The sequence below is a fragment of the Peromyscus californicus genome, unplaced genomic scaffold (genome assembly GCF_007827085.1).
Source record: "Peromyscus californicus insignis strain IS unplaced genomic scaffold, ASM782708v3 Scaffold_13__1_contigs__length_99412109, whole genome shotgun sequence".
Lineage (NCBI taxonomy): Eukaryota > Metazoa > Chordata > Mammalia > Rodentia > Cricetidae > Peromyscus > Peromyscus californicus.
The window spans coordinates 67242027-67264907 of record NW_026294424.1 but is presented as its reverse complement, the minus strand read 5'-3'; the positions used below and the strand labels follow the sequence as shown (position 1 = coordinate 67264907).

The following is a 22881-nucleotide window of genomic DNA, read 5'->3' as shown; positions in this document are numbered from 1 at the left end:
TTGTAGGTCCCTTTCACAAAAGCTCCCGTGCATTAAGGTCAAAGTGGACTTGAGTGCCTTCTAGAGGGGATTTTCTTTCCCTTTGTCTTTCCGGATTAAAATCTTAAGCTTTGGTGAATGTCAAGTTTAAAAACTCAAACTTTCTAATTAGGTAAAAGGAAAAGTTCCAGGAATTTGGTCAGCTGAGTGTGAAGGACCTAAGGCCCCTATGAAAATCTCAGAAGGAGAGATAAGCAGAAACCTGTGATCATCTTCTTGGTGGTTATCTAAACGAAGATGGCTGCAAGTGAACCCAGGCCCTTCACAGTGTGGTCTCTGCTCCCAGGTCTTCACAGTGTGGTCTCTACACCCAGGTCTTCACAGTGTGATCGCTGCACCCAGGACTTCACAGTGTGATCTCTGCACCAGGTCTTCACAGTGTGATCTCTGCACCCAGGTCTTCACAGTGTGATCTCTGCACCCAGTCCTTCACAGTGTGGTCTCTGCACCCAGGTCTTCACAGTGTGGTCTCTGCACCCAGGTCTTCACAGTGTGATCTCTGCACTCAGGTCTTCACAGTGTGGTCTCTGCACCCAGGTCTTCACAGTGTGGTCTCTGCATCCAGGTCTTCACAGTGTGATCTCTGCACCCAGGTCTTCACAGTGTGATCTCTGCACCCAGGCCCTTCACAGTGTGATCTCTGCATCCAGGTCTTCACAGTGTGATCTCTGCACCCAGTCCTTCACAGTGTGGTCTCTGCACCCAGGTCTTCACAGTGTGATCTCTACACCCAGGTCTTCACAGTGTGATCTCTACACCCAGGTCTTCACAGTGTGATCTCTGCACCCAGTCCTTCACAGTGTGGTCTCTGCACTCGGGACTTCACAGTGTGATCTCTACACCCAGGTCTTCACAGTGTGGTCTCTGCTCCCAGGTCTTCACAGTGTGATCTCTGCACTCAGGTCTTCACAGTGTGGTCTCTGCACCCAGGTCTTCACAGTGTGGTCTCTGCACCCAGGTCTTCACAGTGTGATCTCTGCACTCAGACCTTCACAGTGTGATCTCTGCACCCAGGCCCTTCACAGTGTGATCTCTGTACCCAGGTCTTCACAGTGTGATCTCTGCACCCAGGTCTTCACAGTATGGTCTCTGCACCCAGGCCCTTCACAGTGTGATCTCTGCACCCAGGTCTTCACAGTGTGATCTCTGCACCCAGTCCTTCACAGTGTGGTCTCTGCACTCGGGACTTCACAGTGTGATCTCTACACCCAGGTCTTCACAGTGTGATCTCTGCACCCAGGTTTTCACAGTGTGATCGCTGCACTCAGGTCTTCACAGTGTGGTCTCTGCACCCAGGACTTCACAGTGTGATTGCTGCACTCAGGTCTTCACAGTGTGATCTCTGCACCCAGGACTTCACAGTGTGGTCTCTGCACCCAGGTCTTCACAGTGTGGTCTCTGCACTCAGGTCTTCACAGTGTGGTCTCAGCACCCAGGTCTTCACAGTGTGGTCTCTGCACCCAGGTCTTCACAGTGTGATCTCTGCACCAGGTCCTTTGCAGTACACACTGCACCTCCTGTCATTAACAGTATTCTGGTCAAGCAGTGGTGGTGCATGACTTTAACCCCAGCACTTGGGAAGCAGAGGCAGGTGGATCTCTGAGTTCAGGGCCAGCCTGGTCTGCAGAGCTAGTTCCAGGAAAGCCAAGGCTACGCAGAGAAACTCTTTCTCAAAAAAAAAAAAAAAAAGAAAGAAAGAAAAAGAAAAGAGAAAGGAAGGAAGGAAAAAAGAAAGAAAACAAAAAGCAAACAAACAAATAATAAAAGGTCTAGTCTGTTTCTCCAGTCCCTGCACCTGAGCTGGGCTTACTTCCTTAGCTAATAGAACATGTAAGAAGTGACAGCATTCTGGACTTTGCACAATACCCCTGTCCTTGTCCCTCATCAATAACCCAGGATAGGTTTGAAGCAATAACGAGCATTGCCATCTTTATCACCAACACTGGTCTATCATGTTAGTTTTTTTTTTCATATCAACCCTCCCACCCTGATGTCTCATTACCAACATTTTGCATTACTGCAGTAGCTTTGGGGCAAGTATTGGTCTAATGGTGAACTTCTCTATTAATAACTGAAGTCCATGGTTACATTAGGGTCCATTGTGTTTTACACAGGATGGGCTTTACCAGCTGTGGGAAGACGCGTGTCTGCCCTTACCACATTGACTCGGTGCTGTGTTATCCTTATCCTTCTCCTCATCTCTGGCTCTCACTGATCAGAGCTGCCTCATTTAACCCCAGAAGTTGTTCTTGTGCTCAGCTTATGGACAGAGAGCTGAGATTAGATAAGATAAATTGATGGAGGACAATCAGTAAGTACTGGAACCTGGGAAACTCCCCCATCTTACTTAAGAACATGAAATTTACATTTTTATTCATGGACTATTTTCTTAGAATTTCAAGCACAGATATACTATAGTTTATCATTTTACCCCTCCTTATCTCCCTACATCTCTTCCTGTGTCCCCCACTACCATATCGTCCTCCCAAATTCATGTGCTGTTCTTCTATAATTATTATTGTACACACACATTGAATCCAGTTAGTGTTGCCCACATGCACACAGATTTAGGGTTGACCACTCAGTCTTGAGTGACCTATCAGGGACCTATCCCTGGAGAAAATTAATTCTGTCTGTCTGTTCTCTCTCTCTCTCTCTCTCTCTCTCTCTCTCTCTCTCTCTCTCTCTCTCTCTCTCTAGCCATTGACTACCTTTAGCTTTTCTCTTTTTAAATTTTATTTTTAGTTATGCAGAAACACAGCACATGCATGTGAGTGTATTTTGCCTGAAGAAGCCAAAGATCCCACTGGAGCTGAAGTTATAGGTGTTTGTGAGCCACCTGATGTGAGTGCTGGGAATCAAACTCAGGTCCTCTGGAAAAGTGATACATGCTCTGCACTGATGAGCCATCTTTCCAGCCCCCTATCTTTAGCTTTGCAACTGAGGGTGGGGCCTTATGAACCCTTTTCCCATCTGTGTTGGCGTGTTGGTTGGTGTGATCTTGTGCAGACAGTCATGTTGTTGAGAGATCATGGATGCAGCACCCTTGTCACAGGCAGCAGACATGTCCACCTTGGTCCTCTGTAGAGCTTGAAAGGTACGAAGTGGTGAGTCTGGGACTACATTATGCATAAGGGCTGCAGAAGGCTATGGAATTCTGGGAGATACCTAGAAATGAAGGAAAGCTAAAATCAAGAGAAAGCAAGAAAATGAACACAGAAGAGCCAGTGAGATGACAAGATCACAGTGTGGCCTCTGCACCCAGTCCTTCACAGTGTGGTCTGTGTGTGTCAGAGCAGGTGAGATGCCTGGTAGATGCCTGGTGTCTTGACAACCCTGACAGAAAAAGGATTTAATACAAAAATGTTGTGCTGATTATTTCACAGTCATTTGCTGTATATAGTATTTACAGTGGTAAAGCAAAGCTCCCTGATAGGAACCGACAGGAAGCCTCCAACAAAAGTGCTACCACAGCCCACGCCTGTGTGTTCAGGACTGCAGGGATGGGAGGCTCAAGAAGACATAGGTAAGCCTGGAGTCACGTGGGTGTGGAAAATTCGGAGCGGCTTTAAGATGCAGAGTGCAAAATAAGACTTCAAGGAAAGGGGCCAGTGGAGCCAGAGGTGAAAGCGAACTTCTGAATCTGACATGGGTACTAGTCATTATGTGAGGTTTGCTTCAGCTGCTCTCATTTCCATGGGAAGAGTTCAGAAGAGTCCAGATGACATCCAACTTCCATCACCAGTGGGTTCAATCAAGAATTTTCCACTGAAGTCTCCCAGCTGCTTCCATCCAACCTATCCTAGGCAAGCAAACCACAGTATCCGACTCTGTGGGAGGGACACAGTAAACAGACAGAATGAATGTGTGGGTCACAGTGGGTGTATTTTCCCAGCAGCTTCTGCAATTAGAAACATTTGTAAATCAAGATTTGCTTAGTAGCTACACTAGAGACAAGATCCACTTGTGACTTCTAGGTGAGTGGGAAGAACCCGGATCCTCCATTTGCGCTGAGCTGCTTTCTGTACACACGTCTTCAGAGTACGGGACATTTACATCCCAAGCTCTTGTCACTAAGGACTATTTTTTTTTCCAGAGTTTGACTTTATTTTGCAGTACAGTAATCACTTGGAGCCATTTTGAGACAGAGATCATTGAAATTGAGGCTCTGTCAAATCAATACCGCAGTGCAGCTTGGTCCATTGAAGAAGACATACCTATGTTTTCCCTACTTACCATACATAAGGTTCCTTTCTCCTTCTCAGCAATTGTAGTAGGTTAAAATACCACATACTGGCTTCCCTCCAAACAACTTCCTAAGTCTGAAGTTTAGTTAGAAGTTTATACCGACATGAACAAAATGTTTGGGCCCTGCTTTAATACTTCACATAGCAAAAGCCAGAAAACTCTGAATGTTTTCCCAAACCAAAGAATATTCAGTTTAGACTCCCAATATCTATACAATCTGCACAAATTGTATAGATCCAGCTCTTGAGCAGACCCAATAGCAAAGGCTACACTGATTAAAAGATACAAGTACTGTATCAAGTTCTCTATCAATATTTGTTTAGAGCAGCTCCTTCACTTAAAAAAAAAGCCAGTCTGGTTAAATTGAACAGAACCAACCAATTCTGACTAGACACTCCATGAAAACAAGTTAATACATGATATTAGAAAAGTGAAGGGAAGGAGTATTCACTGGTATAGCACTCTTCAATCTCCATTTTGATCATAAAAGCAGGGCTTGCAGTATTGATTTCATACAATACACATTATTTGCCAAATTTTGTTTGTCCTATTTACATTATATGTACTGCTGTTAGTCTCCTCCATAAATGTCATTCTTCTTGCGCTTCATTTCTTCGCAGTCAAGCTCAGATCCTGTCATTCTCTTATAGATACTTCTAATGTCATCACAGGTTGTCTCAAAGAGAGTGGTAGCATCATAGGCACGGGAAATAAAGATCTGGCTCTCTGTAACCAAACCTTTCGGTACAAAGAGGTCACTGATGCTGACGAACTGCTGTTCAGTTGGTTCCAAGAGTTCCAAAGCTGGTCTGATTTCTTTCTCCGGTCCCTTGGTCTCCACAGTTGTACTTACAATGGCAATGTATTTGCCTTGTGCTGCCGTGTTGTGTGCCAAGGAGGTCATGCAAACACAGACATCTGACTTGCGGTTGACTTGGTTCTGTGGGAATGATGATTAGGCAGGAATTGGCATCACTGGTATTCTTGATAGGGTGGCTAAGGACACAGATCACTCTGATTACCCAGCCCACTTTTCCAACCTGATCTTTGACATAGCTGGGGTCGCAGATGAGCTGCTTACGGCGAGCAATCTCTCCTTCAGATTTCACACCAACCACTTTCCCATTTTGCACAATGATTTCTTCAATTGGTTTATTCAACATGCAGGTACCTCCATATATAGCACTTAACCTGGCAAATCCTTGTGGCAATTCTCCAAGGCCATAGAGCAAATAAAGGTCCGGGCTTTTACCCTATCTTGCTAAAGACTCGCTGTAAAGTTTAATTCTGTTAACGGTATCATAACCCGGCTGATCTAAGTAGCCATCTGTTCTGTACAGTGCAAGAAAATGGCCAGTGAAGTCTATAACATCTTGGCCCAAATCAAACTTCTTATACGTATCTCTCACTGAGGTCTTCTTAGGGCCAATGCCCTCAAAAGTTCTAGGATCTTTTTCGTCAAAGTTGGCAACATAAACGAGGAACTTCCTGAAGCGGCGTTTTTCAAACAGTCCCATTAAGCTAGATGTCAGAGCTTCTGCTTCGGTGGAAGGAACCCTGTAGGTTCCCCCCCTCCCCCCTTATAGACAAACCTTAGAAACATGACTTATGCATCCCAAATGATGGGCACACAGACTTGTGATGCCCATCCCGTACTCACTTGAGTACCAACCTGAAGAAGAATTAGGGAATGAAGAGATTTAAAATACTATGAAATTATCCTCTCAGCCACTGGATCAAACATAAGTTTAAACCGTGGGTGTAAACTGAATTACAGTCAGTCCACTCCCAAAGTGACAGGATTGAGAAGCTCTGTAAACATGTTATGAGTTCTGTCAGTAGAGATGTTTTCTTTATTCATCTGGTTAGAGAGAGGCCATTGTGGGTTTGTCAGACTGAATTCTAATAACCCGAAGTCTACACGTCCTACTTACTTCTGTAACAATTCTCCTGGGTATCTCACGTAAAGTGCATCTGGTTGACCTTTCTAACCCCATTGTACAAACAGTAAATGAAGGGGCCTGAGTCATAAGCTACGAGGTGACAGGTCTAGAAGGAAGGGTTTGATGTCTCCAGCCTGTTTCCTGGGTACCGAACAAGAGAATGTCGCACGTCTGTTTCCACCAAGGACTGCAAAGCCAGCTTGTGGCAGGCAATGGGTGCTGCTCTCTAGACACAGCGCCTCCCCTCACTCCTCCCAAGGGTCAGTGTGGACTGAGGTGACCGTCATGCCAAGCCCGTCTGCCTCTGCTCTAGGCTCCCCCTAAGCGTCCTTGAGGCCCCGCTGAAGCTTCAGGCCCAATGTCTCATTTCATGCCATGCCAAGGACACCTAATTGGCAGTTTTTTTCCAACCCGCAAAGCTTCCCTCTGGCTGCAGTGATGGGAATCAACTAAACTCTTGAAAAGACACATACTGACCTGACCTGTAACAATGTCCATGGCTCTTTCTATTTACTGGAAAACCAAATTCGAACCCTCACTGAAGTCAAATGATCCAGACCCAGGCATGCCGTTATTCAAACAGGCATTTGTCATTTCCTAAACTGGTACAAGCCAAGTTCAGGTTCACAGGGAGCCCCCGAGGTCAGACAGTGTTTCCAAGGTTCAAAGATATGAGCAGTGTTCCCTTTAAGGTGGACTGGAAATCCAGACTGAAAATGGTGGTTTCTAACCCGCTCCTCTTGGCCTGTGGGCCCCAGCTGCTCCAGATTCATTAGGGTGACTTCTCGAAGCCTTTAGATCTTATTTCACATCAGGCTAAGCCTGGTCCTGATTAAAGTTGTGGTGAGAGCCACATGGCAATCAGAGAGGGGGAGGCTGGATAAGGCCCTGCAGGTTCATGCTGAAAAAAAAGAGTCCATGAGCTGCCTGGGAGTTCTCCAAGTTGGGCTCCACATAAAACCCGAGCTTGTGCCCTGCCTATGTTCATATAGTCAAGTTAATTGAATTTTCAATTATTAAAAGTGTGAGCAGTCAAGCAAAGGATTTACCAGAGTATTAAACTATGACTGGTTTTCAGACTCTGCTGTCATCTGTGTTAATAGGAAAATGGGGGAGTGGGCCTGTGGCGATTCCTACTTTGCTAAGCTTTTACATCAGCAGACTGGAAGGGATCGTGCCATCTGCTTTTGACATCCACTAGACTAGACAAAATTCTTGTGCTCGGAAATACAGACATTTGACGTCAAAACTGACTATGCAAAGAGGAATGTAGACTTACTTCTGTCATCAGCACCTCAGGCCAGAGCAGGTCAGAAATTACACCAGTTACTCGGCTCATGTGAGATAGGGATTCCGCAGAACAGTCTCATTACTTCATGAAGTAGGGCATGGATCTTTAGTCCCAGTGCTTGTGAGTTCATCACGACAAAAATAGGAGTCGAGATTCCTTATCTTCTAGTTCTTAGCTTTTCTTCCTGTCTTAGAACCATGCAAAGTATTTCAAAGTAGGGTGATGACATACGGCAAGATGCTCCTGGTGTGTTTTACCGAGACAAATGTTTGCTTTATTTTTTTAAATATATTTAACTTTTTACTTGTGTGTATATACATGTGTCTGTGTTTATGCACCTATGCATGGAGCTGTGTATAGAGGTCAAAGGAGAGTGTTAGCTTCCACAGGAGCTGAAGTCACAGGCAGTTCTGAGCCCCACAATGTGAGTGCTGGGAACCGAACTCCGATCCTCTACACGTGCGGCAAGCACTCTTAACTGCAGAGCCATCCCTCCAGCCCCCATCTGTTGTCTTGTTAATCGACATAATGATTATCCAATTTCATGAGTGCATTCTGATTTTTTAATGCACATATATTGTATAATGATCAAGTCAAATAAATAAAACACCTCACTTCAAATAGTTATCATTCCCTTGTGGTAAAACATTCCAAATACTCCCTTTGGGCTGTTTTAAGGCTACTCAGCCTTCCAAGTGTCTGTTCTCTTTCCCATTTAAAAAAAAACACATATTACTAAGTCATTATGCACAATTCTTATTACTTTTCAAAAAATGTTTTCAATGCATCTTGTAGGAAAACCCATCTGCCCTCTTAACACTCTACTTGCTCCTCTGTTACTAAGACAAGGACCAACCCAAGGTTAAAGTCCTGAGGTTCCTAGACTGCCCATGGTGGTCTGTGGTCAGGAACTTCTGGCCAGAAAACACAGAGACTCAGAGACACTGGCGACAGAGGGCTGAGGCCAGGTGGAGTGTCACAGGAAAGTGAGATGCTCAAGATGCTCCTTGACAATGAAGAACTGGTAACTTCCACAGCTGTTTCTCTAGTGTTCTGTGGTTTGTGTTCCCAGAGCATCTATTTAGCACCTGTTCTGTATGGTTAAATTTAATTCTTACAAACATGATCCTCATGGTAGGGGGCATAGCATCAGGCAGGCAAGCATGGTGTTGTAGCTGGGAGCTTGCATCCTGACCCATAGGCAGGAAGCAGAGAGAGATAAAGCTAACTGAGAATGGCATGGGATTTTTAAACCTCAAAGCTGACAAGGCCACACCTCCTAATCCTTCCCAAACAGTTCCACCAGTTGGAGACCAAGTATTGAAATATACGAACCTATGAGAGGCATTCTCATTCAAACCACCACAGTAAGTCTCTGGGAAGTTATTCAGTGTCCCCTAGTTCACAAAGGAGCCATGAGCAGAGCAAGGGTTTCTAGGTATCTGTCTTAAATCCAAGATCTGAGAAGGAGTCTACAGATCAAATCACCTGATCCTTATACCCAAAGGATAAAGAGTTGGTCCTTGTTCAATGATGGAGCTATATGTGGCTCCAGGAGACAGTGATGAGAATATGAGGCCAGAGAAAGTAGACAGATTGATTGCCACCTCAGAGGCAGACGCCAGTGTTCATGCCTTTGGTTCTACCAGTATCTGTCACTTTGCTCCAGGGACAGGGTTTAGATATGGTTGGAGTGTGTCCCCCAAAGGTTCACGTTGTGGAGGTTTGGTCTGAAGCATAGTAGTATTGAGGTGTTAAAACCTCTAACAGGGAGACCCAGTGAAAAACATTTGCTCATGGCAGATGCACCATCATGAATGGCAATGTTTTCCCACAGGAGTGGAGCAGGTCTTGTGGGACTGCAAGTATTTCCCATGAGATTGTGTCTTAGTTAGAATTTCTGTTGCTGTGAATAGACATCGTGATCATGGCTACTCTTATAAGGAAAACATTTCATTGGGAGCTGGCTTACAGATTCAGAGGTTTAGTCCATTATCATCATGGAAGGGAAGGAGGGCGGCATGCAGTCAAACATGGTGCTGGAGAGGTAGCTGAGAGTTCTACATCCAGCAAGAAGAGAGAGTGACACTGGGCCTGGATTGAGCTTCTAAAACCTCAAAGCCCACCCCCCAGTGACACACTTCCTCCAACAAGACCTCACCTACAAGGCCATGCCTCCTAATAGTGCTCCTCTCTATGGGCCTATGGGAGCCATTTTCATTCAAACCACCACACTCCCAACCTCTGTCTAGGGTTGCCTGAGAATGAAATGCCCCTAAATCTGATGCCCTGGGTTTGTCGTCTTCTTGAAGGGATCATGGCACCCCCACATTTGAAGCCTTTGACCCAAGGGTTTACAGCTGGCATCCACTCCTCTCAGAAGCTACTCTGAGAGGCATGGGTAGCTTCGAGAATCATGGCTGACCAGACTCTGAAGCCTCCCTTTCTGACACCAGCTTCCCTATCGGGATACTCCACACAATCAAGGCAAAGCCACCCAGAGGAGTCTCCAGCTTGTGTCACGCCAGAGTCTGAGGTGGGCAGTGTGTTTTTGTGCTTTCCAAGAATGGATCAAATCCCATCCTCCTTGGGCTGGTGCTGGAAAATGCTGGTCTAAGTCCTGAAGGAACCATCCCTGGGAACAGGCAATATCTTCATCTCAGCACACCCTACTTTTCCCGAGTTACTGGGAACCCCATGTTCCCCGGGGAGCCCAGGAGGTCTGCTATTCTTCTTAAAGCCCTGAAAGAGGGGAAGTGATGAAGTCATGCCCAGCTGTCTCCTCTCAACAAAGCTCAGAGAATGTTCTGTTTAACATCACACCGTCCCTGTTCCTCCGTGTTTGCTGTGCCCCCCTCAGGGCTCTGAGACTTCAGAGCTCATTAGTCAGGCAGAGCCCTGGGACTGGGGCTGAGACTGCAGGCAGGACTGTGAGACACTGGGGACATCATGGAGCTGGCCCCCAGTGTCTGCTGATTTGTGACTACATGTGCACATTTCAGAGGAACAAATGAATCACGCTACACCAAGGCAGTTGTCTGAAGTTTCTGACAATAAAAAGCAGGCCTCTCGCCTGTGGTAAATCTTGGAGAAAGGTCACAGAGGGTGTGAGGAGAGCTCAAGTGGACAGCTTGCCAGAAAGGACTCAGCCAGCAGACTGTTTTCACGCCCTACTCCCATGCATGTTATTTTACATGCTTTGGAAGAAAAAAAAACAACGAAGGTGCATCCTCATACACACCCATTGACAAGTCAGGCACATGTCCTTTATCCGAGCGCTTGGGAGGCAGAGGCAGGGGGATCTCTGTGAGTGTGAGGCCAGTCTACTCTACATAGTGAGTTTCAGGTCAGCCAGGGCTATTTAGTTTCTATTTGAAAGAAGGAAGGAAGGGAGGGAAGGAGGGAGGGAGGGAGGGAGGGAGGGAGGGAGGGAGGGAGGGAGGGAGGGAGGAAGGCAAGAGGAAGAGATGGGGAAGAAAGAAAGGTAAAAGAAAAGAAAAAATTGGTTCATATAAGTCAGGCTGGGTTTGTTTTTCTGTCTAAAAGCTTAAGGAAATACAACAAAATTCTGATTTTTTCCCCCTAAGTTACTTGTATAATTTTTGAAAACAACAGTTAGTGGACTTGCTTTGTCTGAGTGGCAGCTCTCCTTGGTCACTTAGTCTGACCAGGCAGCTCAAGATTGGTCCTAGTCTTTACTCTAATTTTTTTAATGTGTGGGTGTTTTCTCTGCATGTATGTAAGTGTACCAACTGGATGCCTGGTTCCATAGAAGCCAGAGGAAATCATCTGATTCCCTGGAACTGGAATTTCAGGCTGTTGTAAACCACCATGTGGATGCTGAGAATGGAACCCAGACTCTCTGCAAGAGCAGCCAGTGCTCCTAACTGCTGAGCCATCTCTCCAGCCCCTCTTTTTTCTAACATTAAAATCAAAACAGGCCTGCTGGTGGTCCAGCAGTTGGCATCATCTGTGGATCCTGCTGGTGGTCCAGTGGTTGGCATCATCTGTGGATCCTGCTGGTGGTCCAGCAGTTGGCATCATCTGTGGATCCTGTTAGTGGTCCAGCGGTTGGCACTGTGAGCAGATCCTGCTGGTGGTCCAGCAGTTGGCATCATCAGTGGATCCTGTTAGTGGTCCAGAGGTTGGCATCATGCATGGATCCTGCTGGTGGTCCAGCAGTTGGCATCATCAGTGGATCCTGTTAGTGGTCCAGAGGTTGGCATCATGCATGGATCCTGCTGGTGGTCCAGCAGTTGGCATTGTGCATGGATCCTGCTGGTGCTCCAGCGGTTGGCATTGTGCATGGATCCTGCTGGTGGTCCAGTGGTTGGCATCATGCATGGATCCCGCTGGTGGTCCAGTGGTTGGCATCATGCATGGATCCTGCTGGTGGTCTAGCAGTTGGCATTATGCATAGATCCTGCTGGTGGTCCAGTGATTGGCATCATTTGTGGATCCTGCTGGTGGTCCAGCAGTTGGCACTGTGCACAGATTCTGCTGGTGGTCCAGTGGTTGGCATTATGCATGGATTCTGCTGGTGGTCCAGTGGTTGGCATCATGCATGGATCCTGCTGGTGGTCCAGGGATTGGCATCGTGCACAGATCCTGCTGGTGGTCCAGGGGTTGGCATTGTGCATGGATCCTGCTGCTGGTCCAGGGGTTGGCATTGTGAATGGATCCTGCTGGTGGTCCAGCGGTTGGTATTGTGCATGGATTCATACATATTTCAGAACTCAGCCGAAGAGTGTACAGCAGAGCTGCAGTCAGCAGACCTCGGTTATCTGTCAGTATCTGTCTTTCCGACACAAGATGTCCTCTTTCAATACGAATGGCAATGATGTTTTACTCAAATAAGACAGCCTCCGGCTGCTGAATTCCTTCAGAGTTTTATTCAGTGTTCCCTTGATAGGTCAAGCATGCTGTTTTTAGAGTAGCCAATGATGGCATCTGTATGTCAGACTGACAGTTCTGCTCAATGGTCAGGGTGGGACCTCAAACATCCCAGGAATAAGGTGGAAGAGGAGTGGTGGGATCCATGCTCACAGCCGAGTCACCAGATGCGCAAACGGGGAGAGTCACTGTTTCTCACGCACGCCACTCTTCAATTTTGAGACAATAGAGATAAGTTCCTGATAACATGTTATTTCATCTGGGATGAGAAAGTCGTTTCTTGGGTTTGATTCTGTTTCCAACAGGACTTAATGAACAGACACAAATCACAGTGGGACTCCCCCAGACAGGCTGAGCTGGTTTACAGGCAACTCGGGACATTCCCATCCTCCCTTAAGATGTTGACATAGCTCATTATAGATTTCGTTCCATTGTTTCTTAACTGCATTAAAACAGTACTACTGAGTTATTGGTATCTAAAGCAACTACTTAAATTACCTCACTTGAATTCAAATTACTTTTTTCCTAAAGAAGTACTTCCCTTCTCCCCGCTCCCCCAAAAGAAGGAAGAAGAAAGAAAGAAAGAAAGAAAGAAGGAAGGAAGGAAGGAAGGAAGGAAGGAAGGAAGGAAGGAAGGAAAGAAGAAAGAAAGAAAGAAAGAAAGAAAGAAAGAAAGAAAGAAAGAAAGAAAGAAAGAAAGAAAGAAAGAAAGAAAGAAAGAAAGAAAGAAAAAGAAAGAAAAAAAGAAAGAAAGAAAGAAAGAAGCCCTGTTTAAAGAATTAGGCTTAACAGGAGGTGGGAGGGGTGGGGTGGGAGCAGGGTTCTCTTCTTAGATAAGGCTTTGCTAGAACTTTGAAGATGTCGTTTAAACCAGTCCTGAAGCCTCCTCCTCTCTCCCAGGTTCACTGGGGGCCTTGGGTGTTGTGCAATTCGAGGGGGCACTGTTCTCAGAGTGGTGTGTCGCAATCACGATACTACAACTCTCTCTGTCTTTGGCTGTAGATTGACTTAATAAGAAACTTGATTCCTGGTGTGAATCAGCTGTGTCCCTAACCACACAGCTTGGTTAGGGCAACCCTAAGCAGCTTGGTGAGGGCAACTTTGCTTTGCAGGGATTTGTTTTGGTTTTTTTTTTTGGTTTTTTTTTGGGGGGGGGATTCTTTTTTTCAGTTGCAGTAAGACCATTTTGTTTATATTTTTATTAATACTTTGAAATTTTATACAAGCAAACAACGTATTTTGAATACATTTACCCCAACTCCTTCCCCTAACTCCCCCTAGATATAGTCTCCATTTGCTCCCCACTCCATCCCAAGTGTGTGTCTTTTTTTAAAAAACCAACCTATGGAGTCTAGTTTGTGCTGCTCATACGCTCATAGACTCACGGGGGTGGGGCTATCCACTGGAATGTAATCAATCTCCAGGAGCCACACCCCTAAAGAAAACTGTTTTCCCTCCCCTAGAAGCTGTCAGCTGTCAAGAGCTCTTCAGGGACTGGGTCTCGTGAGCTCTCCCCTCCCCTATCCATGCTAGATGTTGGCTGGCTTGATCTTGTGAGGATGTTTTTACAGGAAACTGCAGCTGCTGTAAGCCAAGCTTCTGTCCTCCAAAGGCACCTGCATATACATGGGGCACATGAACTCAGGATGGCATATATACACATAGACAGACAAGTACACACACATAGTCACTTGACTTTAGTGTTTTTTTTTCTTGCCTTCCTGTATGAGTGAGAATGGGTGACATTTGTCTTTCTGGATCCAGGTTACCCACTCTCAGTTGTCTGGTTCCATTCATTTACCTGCCTTTACTGTAAGTGGGTTGTTTCCTTAATGTTTCATGTTTTTAGTTCTTTGTGTATTCTAGACATGTCAACCTGGGTCCTTTGGAGCTGCTGTTGAGACAATTGTGAGTCATGGTGTAGGTGCTGGGAATGCAGCCCGGGTCTTCCACAACAGTAAGAGCAAAAAGGATGTCCCAAACATACCATTGCACTGCATCTCAGTAAGAACCCAGGTTGACACAATGATGGTGTTCAACTGAAATTTTAAAACACCAAAAAAAAAAAAAGTGACCCCCCACCCTTGCCCATTGAGCTTAAGAATTTGGTTCTTGAGCCTCAAGGGGACCAAATGCATAAATCCATTATCAGGTGTTATGGCATGGTTGTTTACTAAATTAATTTTCTGACACTATGGTTTTATATTGACCATTCACTATCAATATAAGATATTGTCCAAATTTATAGTAAGCAGTTAAACCAGTAATGAAGTTGTAAATATTATCTAAGGGCTTTCTGTTTCTTTCTCAGATGCGCGCCTCTTATTTCCTAAGCAACATTGCCATCTAGTGGCTTGTCTCATGTATTTCCCAGGGAAATTCTGGGTCACTGGTCTGGAGTTTCTCTAGGAAATCTAGCCCTTTGGATTTCTTCCAATTTTGGCCTCAGCTAGTTAGGGAGGGGAGGTCATGGCCATGCACTATTACATCTTTGGTTTCCAAACTTCAATGTCATTTTATATTACATTATCACCATCGACTATTCAATGGAGAAAGGTTGAATTTCAACCAAGAAACATTAAAAAGAACTGTCATTTCCATTTCTTATAGAATTGTTAACCCAGCCAAGCCTCTCAAATGTTGTCTCACTCAAAGTAGGATTACATGTGGCTCTTTCCTTAGACTCTACATTTCACCACTGAGATGTGTTAGGTAGTGGGAAATTAAATTGGGCTTTGAGAAAAAGAGGGGAAATGCTTCATTGTTCGTTAGAGAATGGGCTGAGTTCATTTCTGACAGCTTGGGGATCACCAATATTTTTCGAAGTAAAAGGCCAAACTTTTCTATTGGGTGTCTGAGGGAATTCCAGTCAAGGAAGGCCACCTGTGAAGTCTGATGTTCAAAAATCACTTTCCCTTATCTAGAATTTTCCTCTGGAGACAAGCAGAGTAATCACAAGCCTCCGTCACCCAGGTAACTTCTAGCTCCCTTTGGCATGTGACCATGACTATTCAGACGCACCCATTGGGACTCATAATCCTAGTTATGACTCCAACTTTCAAATACACATGCTGAACACAGACTTCTACAATGTAAGAGAATGAAAAAATACATATCTCAACAACAACAACAAAATTGTCCAAACAAGAAAATGTTGACCTTCTTTCTCCTCCTCCTCTTTTATTGACCATCTAAATGTATAGCTTATAATTTGCCATGTGTTTTAGGTATACATGCCGATAAAGATTAAATATATTCAATTTTCAGTAACTTACATATTTCCAGGTTAAGACAAATAGTTGAATACACTCAGAAGTTACTAGGTTAGCACAGCATTTTTCCGTTTAGAAAGTTCCGGGCAATACGTTGGGTCTATGCCATTCTGTTTGTGGGGTTACTAACACCTGGTCTTAGGCCAATATTTTCAAACCTGCCTGGTTTTTTTTTTGTGTGTGTGTGTGTGTGCTGGCTAGTTTTATCTCAAATTAACACAAGCTAGAGTCATCTGAAAGGAGGGAACCTCAATTGAGAAAATGCCTCCATAAGATCCAGCTGTAAGGCATTTTCTCAATTAGCGATCAATGGGGGAGGGCCCAGCCCGTGGTCGGTGGTGCTATCCCTGGGTTGGTGGTTCTGAGTTCTATAAGAAAGCAGGCCATGGCAGCAAGCCAGTAAGCAGCACCCCTCCATGGCCTCTGCATCAGCTCCTGCTTCCAGGTTCCTGCCGTGTTTGAGTTCCTGTCCTGACTTCCTTCAATGATGAACAGTGACATGGAAATGTAAGCCAGATAAACCCTTTTCTTCCCAAGTTGCTTTGGTCACAGTGTTTCATCACAGCAATGATCACCTAAGACCTGCTAATACAGATACCCCACAGACTCTTAGTAAGCTTGGTGGGAAACCCAAGAATGCATCTCTGATGTACATAACAGGTATTTTTGTCAAAATTTGGGAAATACTAGCTAATACATTCATTGAACTCAATGAGCTAAGAATAACTATAGTTAAGATTTATTGTACGTATAACTCACTTTTTAAATTTGTTGTTTTTAATAACCTAAATATTTAAAGTTGGAAATTATTTGAAAGTTCAGTAAAATTAATGCATTATATGAATCAGGACATACATGAATCTTCATGTGAAATGCCATTTGCTGTCTTCAATTCACTCCTACTTACTCTAAAGGTTAGGTACTGGCATTTAGGGGGAAATGGATTTGTATCAAAGAGATAAGAACAATTGAAACCCAGAGAAAGGGAGAAATTTGGAGCAAACCAGAGAGAAATTAGAAATGAAGACGTACAGACAGGGATTTTAAAGGAAAACATACATGCTGGATAAACTCTGGCATCAGCATTGGAAGTAGAGGGAATTTTATTTTATAATACAGCATTTATAATAGTTAATATATACTATATTATATAATATCATATATTATGTAACATATTATATACACACACATATATAGTAGAAAGCAAAAATAAGCATGTATAAAGAACACAAATAAAAGATTGCAGATTTGGGTCTTTTATTCAATGACTGGTATATCTTTCATTACTATAATAAAATACTAGAGGCAAGATGACTTTATTTTCTAAAAAGGTTTTATTATGACTCAAGGTCCTGGAAGTACAAGGTCTAAGGGACACATGGAGGGATGGCCTTCTTGCTAACAGAGTCCACAGATGGCACAGAGCACCAGGCAGCAGTAAATAGTGAGTATGGGTGTGTATGTATGTCTCTTCTGCAGCCACTGGGACTGAATCACGCCCCCACTTAGTGGCTCTATCGTCTAATACTAAACACATCCCCAAAGCCCCACTTCTAGGCCTCATAGAATTAAGATTTCACCCCCACAATGCCTCACGGTGGAAGTTAAATTTTAACAACCTTGCACTGCCACTTGTCACCAGAGCACTCACTGCTCCGTGACTAGACAGTGTGTTTAGTAGATGACATCACTCTGATAGGTCATTCACTTGTAAAAGTTAATACAATGGTTTTCAATGGTCAGCAGCATATTTAACTCTAAAAATGAAAAAAAAAATACATCTAAAGACAAGCATGTCCTGGAATGGGGTTTCTAAATTACCACCCTGTAAGAGTTCCATTAAAACTCTCTCCAACCACTGAAAGTCTTGCAATAGCCTGTAACACCCCAGCAAAAGCTTCTCGAATGATACCAAAGGAACCCTGGCCCATCCTACCACACACTCATGACCCACAGGGCTGGGCCCATGCTATTTTATGGCAGGGCTCTGGAACTTGTTCCCTGAACTAAAGAGACAGAAGTATCTTTAGAAATATAATGCCCTGGAGCCCCAGTGTCCCAACATAAGAAGTGAGTTGCTGACCTGATTTACAGTGTGACACTCAAGATCTTCTAGCCCTTGCCCAATTACTAAGTAGCCTTTCTAGTACATTTTACAGCATATTTTAGTACATCATTTCATTATAATTCCAGAAGCACTATAACCCAATTTGTAATTAAATCTGCAATATGCACACTTGCCACTCTCCTCTGTCACCCACCCAGGAGAAGGACAAGTATGTGCCCAGTTTTGATGGCTAATTGTTGGTGACACTCTGGAAAGTGTGTTCATGCTGACCTCTGCTGGACAGTTTTTCAAGTGTGAAACTGTCCGGTTACATCTCATTTGCAACGAGAAAGCTATTCGTACCATATTCTCAAGGCCTCTGCTCCTTCCAGCATTAAGGCTAACATGCCATTCTAAATTCCACTTATCCATATGGTTCCTGGGCTCATGGTTCCATGGTCTAACGCAGTTTATAAATTCTAGTTTAAAGTTCCAGAACATCTTACCCTTAGTTCCATGACTGGAATTTTTCAAAGCAATACCACTAAGAAATCTCCCACCAACTCCAGCCTTACAGGATGATGCTGGCCGCACTATGCCCACTACAGGACGTATGGTGTGCCTACAAAAGCAAATCGGAGTGATCATGCCCTGTAGTTTAAGATAAAATGGGTGGGGCAAACAGCTGCACTAGTGGGACATTCAAAGCCATGTCCTCTGAACTGCTTCTGCTTCTCACACGAGCTTAACAATGCCAGGAGTACAGATTCTAAAGTTGAGGTCTATTCTCTGGTGTATTTTACCACACTATTCTACCCTTCCCTTTCCGAACACCCTTTCTGCCCCCAACCTTGGGTGCGTGCGTGCGTGCGTGCGTGTGTGTGTGTGTGTGTGTGTGTGTGTGTGCACATGTTGAATGTGGAGGCTAGAAATCCATGTCAAGCGTCTTCCTCAATTTGCTTCCATCTTCTTTTTGAGATGATTCTCCCCGACGCCCCCCCCCCCGCCCCCCACCCCCGACCTGGGCTCACCTGTTTCTCTAGACTGGTGGACCAGGAGCTCCAGCAGCGGGCCTGTCTCTGGCTCAGCCTTTGGATCCTTGGTGCTAGATCCAAACTTGGAGTTTTATAATTGTACAACAGGCACTGAGCTGGCTGGGACATTCTCCCCAGCCACCCCACAGCTTTGTTCTATGTAGAGATACTTTGCCTGATAGTAGTTTTGAATCCTTCATGGGATCCATGTAGCATTTTCTTCGCTATATTTACTGGACCTTTCTCTCTGTGTGTTTTTCTTTTTGTTGGTTGAGACAAGGCCATCCTAAGCGGCTCAGGCTGCCCTAGAACTCACTAAATAGCACAAACTGGCCTTAAACTCTTGACAATCCTCCTGCCTTGGTCTCCCAAGTGCTGAGGTTACAGTTGTATACTACAAGCCCAGCTTTCAGTGGCTCCAAGTTCTTAGGTATTCACATCTGTTCTTTATGACCAGAAAATCACAAAGGAATACAGCTAAATGGGACATTAAACTCCATAAAGCCAACCCTTCTCCACATATATATCCTCAGCACTATAGGACAAATCCGGGAGATAGATATCTATATGTATATATGCATGTAAATGTATAATTTCCCCTTCAAAAAAAGTAAAGAACCAGTGCTGCGTACCAACAGAAGAAAATGAGACAGGGTCTCACCCTAAAGCAAAAGACATTGAAACAAGATTGTAGAATGCAGTGAACAAAAAAGTTCCTTATATACAAAGCCACAGACGCACCTAGCTATTGTGAGGAGCCACCGAAGTCACGTAAAGGGAAACAGCTAAGCGGGGTCCGCAGGGGCATCCCGAGCAGGCGAGAGGAGCTGTGATTAAGACAAAACAAATCCAGCCATTTGGCTCCCCCGTGGGCTGCAGCTTTCTCAGGGTCAAGCCAGCCGGGGCAGGCTACGGTCAGTATTTACTTGATGAATGTGTGACCGTGGTTCACGATCATGGATTAGTGAAGGTGGGGGGCACCACGGAACCTGAGAATCTGGAAAGAGGACATGTCAGAGTACAGCACTCTACTGTGGCTTTATTAGATGCTGAGCAACAACACAGAAACCCACATGGACCCAGAGTGCGAAACAAGAGCTTTCCAGCCTCCCACACCCAGATGCCATGAGGACAGGCTAGCCTCCTCCGGGATCGAGGACACCTTCCAAAAGATGCTCTGCACTATTTGGCTTTCTCTGCATGGGAGCTCAAATCAGAACCTTGAGAGAAGGAAAGTGACTTGATAGGATTGAGAGCAAATAACTGGACTGCTGTTTCCAAATTACATGACACATAGGGCTTTAGGGGGAAAAGAAAAAAAAATTAAGATACAGAGGCATCCTCAATACTTAGTAAGATCTTAAGAAAGGCCTTTTGCCATGAACTGTGGACGGGTGGCTGTGGAGCCCCCATGGGTCTGGACTAGGCCCTCTGGATACGGAAGATGGTTGTTTGGCTCGAACTGTTTGGGGGGCACTCAGGCAGGGGGATCGGGATCTGTCTCTGGTCTATGGGTAGGCTTCTGGAATCTGGTGCCTGTGGTGTGACACCTTGCGCAGCCTTGGTGCAGTGGGGAAGGGGCTTGGACCTGCCTAGGCTCAGTGTGCTGGGCTCTGCTGACTCCCCATGGGAGACCTTGATTTGGGGGATGTGGGGTTGCAGGGTGGCTTGGGAAAGAGGGCTGGGGGGGGTGGGAGGAGGAAGGAGGGGGATCTGTGGATAGTATGTGGAGTCAGTAGAAAATTTCTTAATAAAGAAAAATGAAAAGAATATTGTTTTGATGGTTAGTTAAAAAATAAAGGTTGGTTTGGAATTTTAATGTTCATTTAAAAAAAAGAAAGGCCTCTTGTCACACAACACAAGTGACAATTGCAGTTTTATCACACAATTGGTCATTCAGGAATGCTGTCGCTAAGTTGGATAAGCCTGGCTTTTAGCTGAAATGTAATTTTCTGAGAGGCCCACCATCTCAGAAAGTCACGCCCAAGGGTGGCAAGGTGCCTCCCATTGCTGATGTTCAGTCATAGCCGGTGACGTCACAGGCAGACGCCAGGAAAATTCAGCACAGCTAGAGGAGTAAGTGTGGGGGTGGTCAGCTCTACATTTAACACACGCATTAAAACTCTGAAGCGGTCCTAGTTGTGAGACAAACGGCAGATGATGAACACGGATCTCAAGCTGATGTCTAACCACAGCGCTGCTCTATAGGAAGCCCTCTCACGGGCCCCATTCTGGGGCATCTTTTATTACTCAACATTAACCTATCTGTAATAAGGTGCCAGTGTATGAGCCGTTTCGTTCATTAGCTGATTAAGCTTGATTGTTAATCAATTGTTAGTTGATTAAATTTGTTGATTGATTGTGTATCTTGCAAGAAAACGTGTAAAGGGGGGAATATGGAGGAGTTAGTTCTGGTACCTGTATACAAAAACAGAAAGAAAGAAAAAGAAGGGAAGGAAGGAAGGAAGGAAGGAAGGAAAGAAGGAAGGAAGAAAGAAGGAAGGAAGAAAGGAAGGAAGGAAGGAAGGAAGGAAGGAAGGAAGGAAGGAAGGAAGGAAGGAAGGAAGGAAAATGGGAAACAGAAAACCCAGTAGCTTTGACATTCAGCCAAAGTACAAAGAGAGAAGCAAGCTAACTGTTCTATCCCTTGAAAGTAATATCTTCTTATGGTCTACATTTTCCCTGATGTGAGTGGTGCTGGGATGAACTTCCCAGCCTGAGGCTACAGATGCTTTGGAAACCTTGAAAGGGGATCAGAAGACTGAACCCACGGTTTCAGGGCTAAAAGCTGATGCTAACAATGAGAGCATGTATGACTGATCCGCAAAGAAAAGCACTTGTCCTTCTTTTGGGACTCGGCTGGATAATGGCTTCTACTTTCACTCCTAGGGTTGCTCTGAAAGAGCCCAGTACTTTGGGAGGGAAGTCCATTCCTTCGTAATGGACTTCATTCAAATGAATGTGATCCTATATGCCTATGTCCTTGTTTTTATGAAACTGATGGAATTTGTTCCTACAAAATAAAAGGAGCGGCTATGTTACCCAGAGTTACAAAGGCACTGAGCCAAAGCATTGAACTCTCTGTGCGGAGTGATACACAGAATTGCCTTTTCATTTCATGTTAAGTGAGGTCGGAGGCAGACAAGTCAGGTAGGTGGAGGCACTGAAGAAGCTGGCTGTTCCAGTGGACTGTGGCAAACAAACGTGGCTGGTGGTTTTAGTATCCTAGGGAGAAACACAAACAGCTTGTTACTATGGCCAAGTTTTTGCACATTCTTCCGAGGTGTCTAAATACAAAGGGACGTAGCAGTTCAATCTCTCCATGGAGGTTGCTTTTCTGTAAACCATGAGACCAGCTCAGGCACCATCGATGAGAGGGCCCAGAAATGAAATAAACAGTGTGAACTGGAGAAGAAAAATATTCCCCAAGAATAATCATTTTGCTCCAAAATGTGGCATAATGCGGAGGCTGTCTAAAAAGTAGAAAGCCTGCTCCATTTTGACTGTCCCACTTACTTGGCAATGTACATCTTATTGGAGAAGGACTCCGACTCCGAGACATCTGAAAACAGAAAAGAGTGTGGTGAATTGAACAACATACAGTGCTCAGAGAATGAAACACCTGGACATAAGTAATTCCTAAAACTAGCCAGGGTTACTGGAGAGCTGGCTCAGCAGTTAAGAGCACTGGCTGCTCTTCCAGAGGACCCAGGTTCAATTCCCAGCACCCACATGGTGGCTCACAACCATCTACGGTGGGCTCGGATGCCCTCTTCTGTCATGCAGGCATACATGCAGATAGAGCACCATATACATAAAATAAATAAATAAATCTTTAAAAAAAAAGAAAGAGAAAGTAGCAAATTGCTCTTAAAAAGGAAAGAAAAAAGAACAGGTTTCTAAGAGATAACAACAAAACATAACAAAATAAAACATAATAAGATAAAACAAAAACTAGCCAGTTAGTTGCTCTGAGATACCACATCACATGAGTCTGCCTAGCTTTTTAAGTAAATGCACATCTAATAAATAATATTGGTGATTGGAAGTTGGGTTCAATGGTTTAAGAGAAGAGAAAAAAATTAACATAATTAGTAAGAGCTAAAATTATGAC

The 22881-nt window shown here is 44.6% G+C and overlaps 1 protein-coding gene and 1 pseudogene across 2 annotated transcripts in view; both read right to left on the bottom strand.

The window, feature by feature from the left end:
• Positions 1 to 4858: 4858 nt before the first annotated feature.
• Positions 4859 to 5890, bottom strand: LOC128108764 (rab GDP dissociation inhibitor beta-like; annotated as a pseudogene).
• Positions 5891 to 18781: 12891 nt separating this feature from the next.
• The window catches only part of Spata18 (spermatogenesis associated 18), a 34940-nt gene continuing 30840 nt past the window's right edge, over positions 18782 to 22881 (bottom strand). For both annotated transcript variants that reach the window (XM_052735136.1, XM_052735135.1), the window contains 2 exons: positions 22284 to 22329; positions 18782 to 21992 (listed from right to left, as the gene is read on the bottom strand). In XM_052735136.1, coding sequence (XP_052591096.1) covers positions 21985 to 21992; positions 22284 to 22329 — 54 coding nt within the window. In that variant the 3' untranslated portion in view covers positions 18782 to 21984. The remainder of the gene's footprint in view (positions 21993 to 22283; positions 22330 to 22881) is intronic.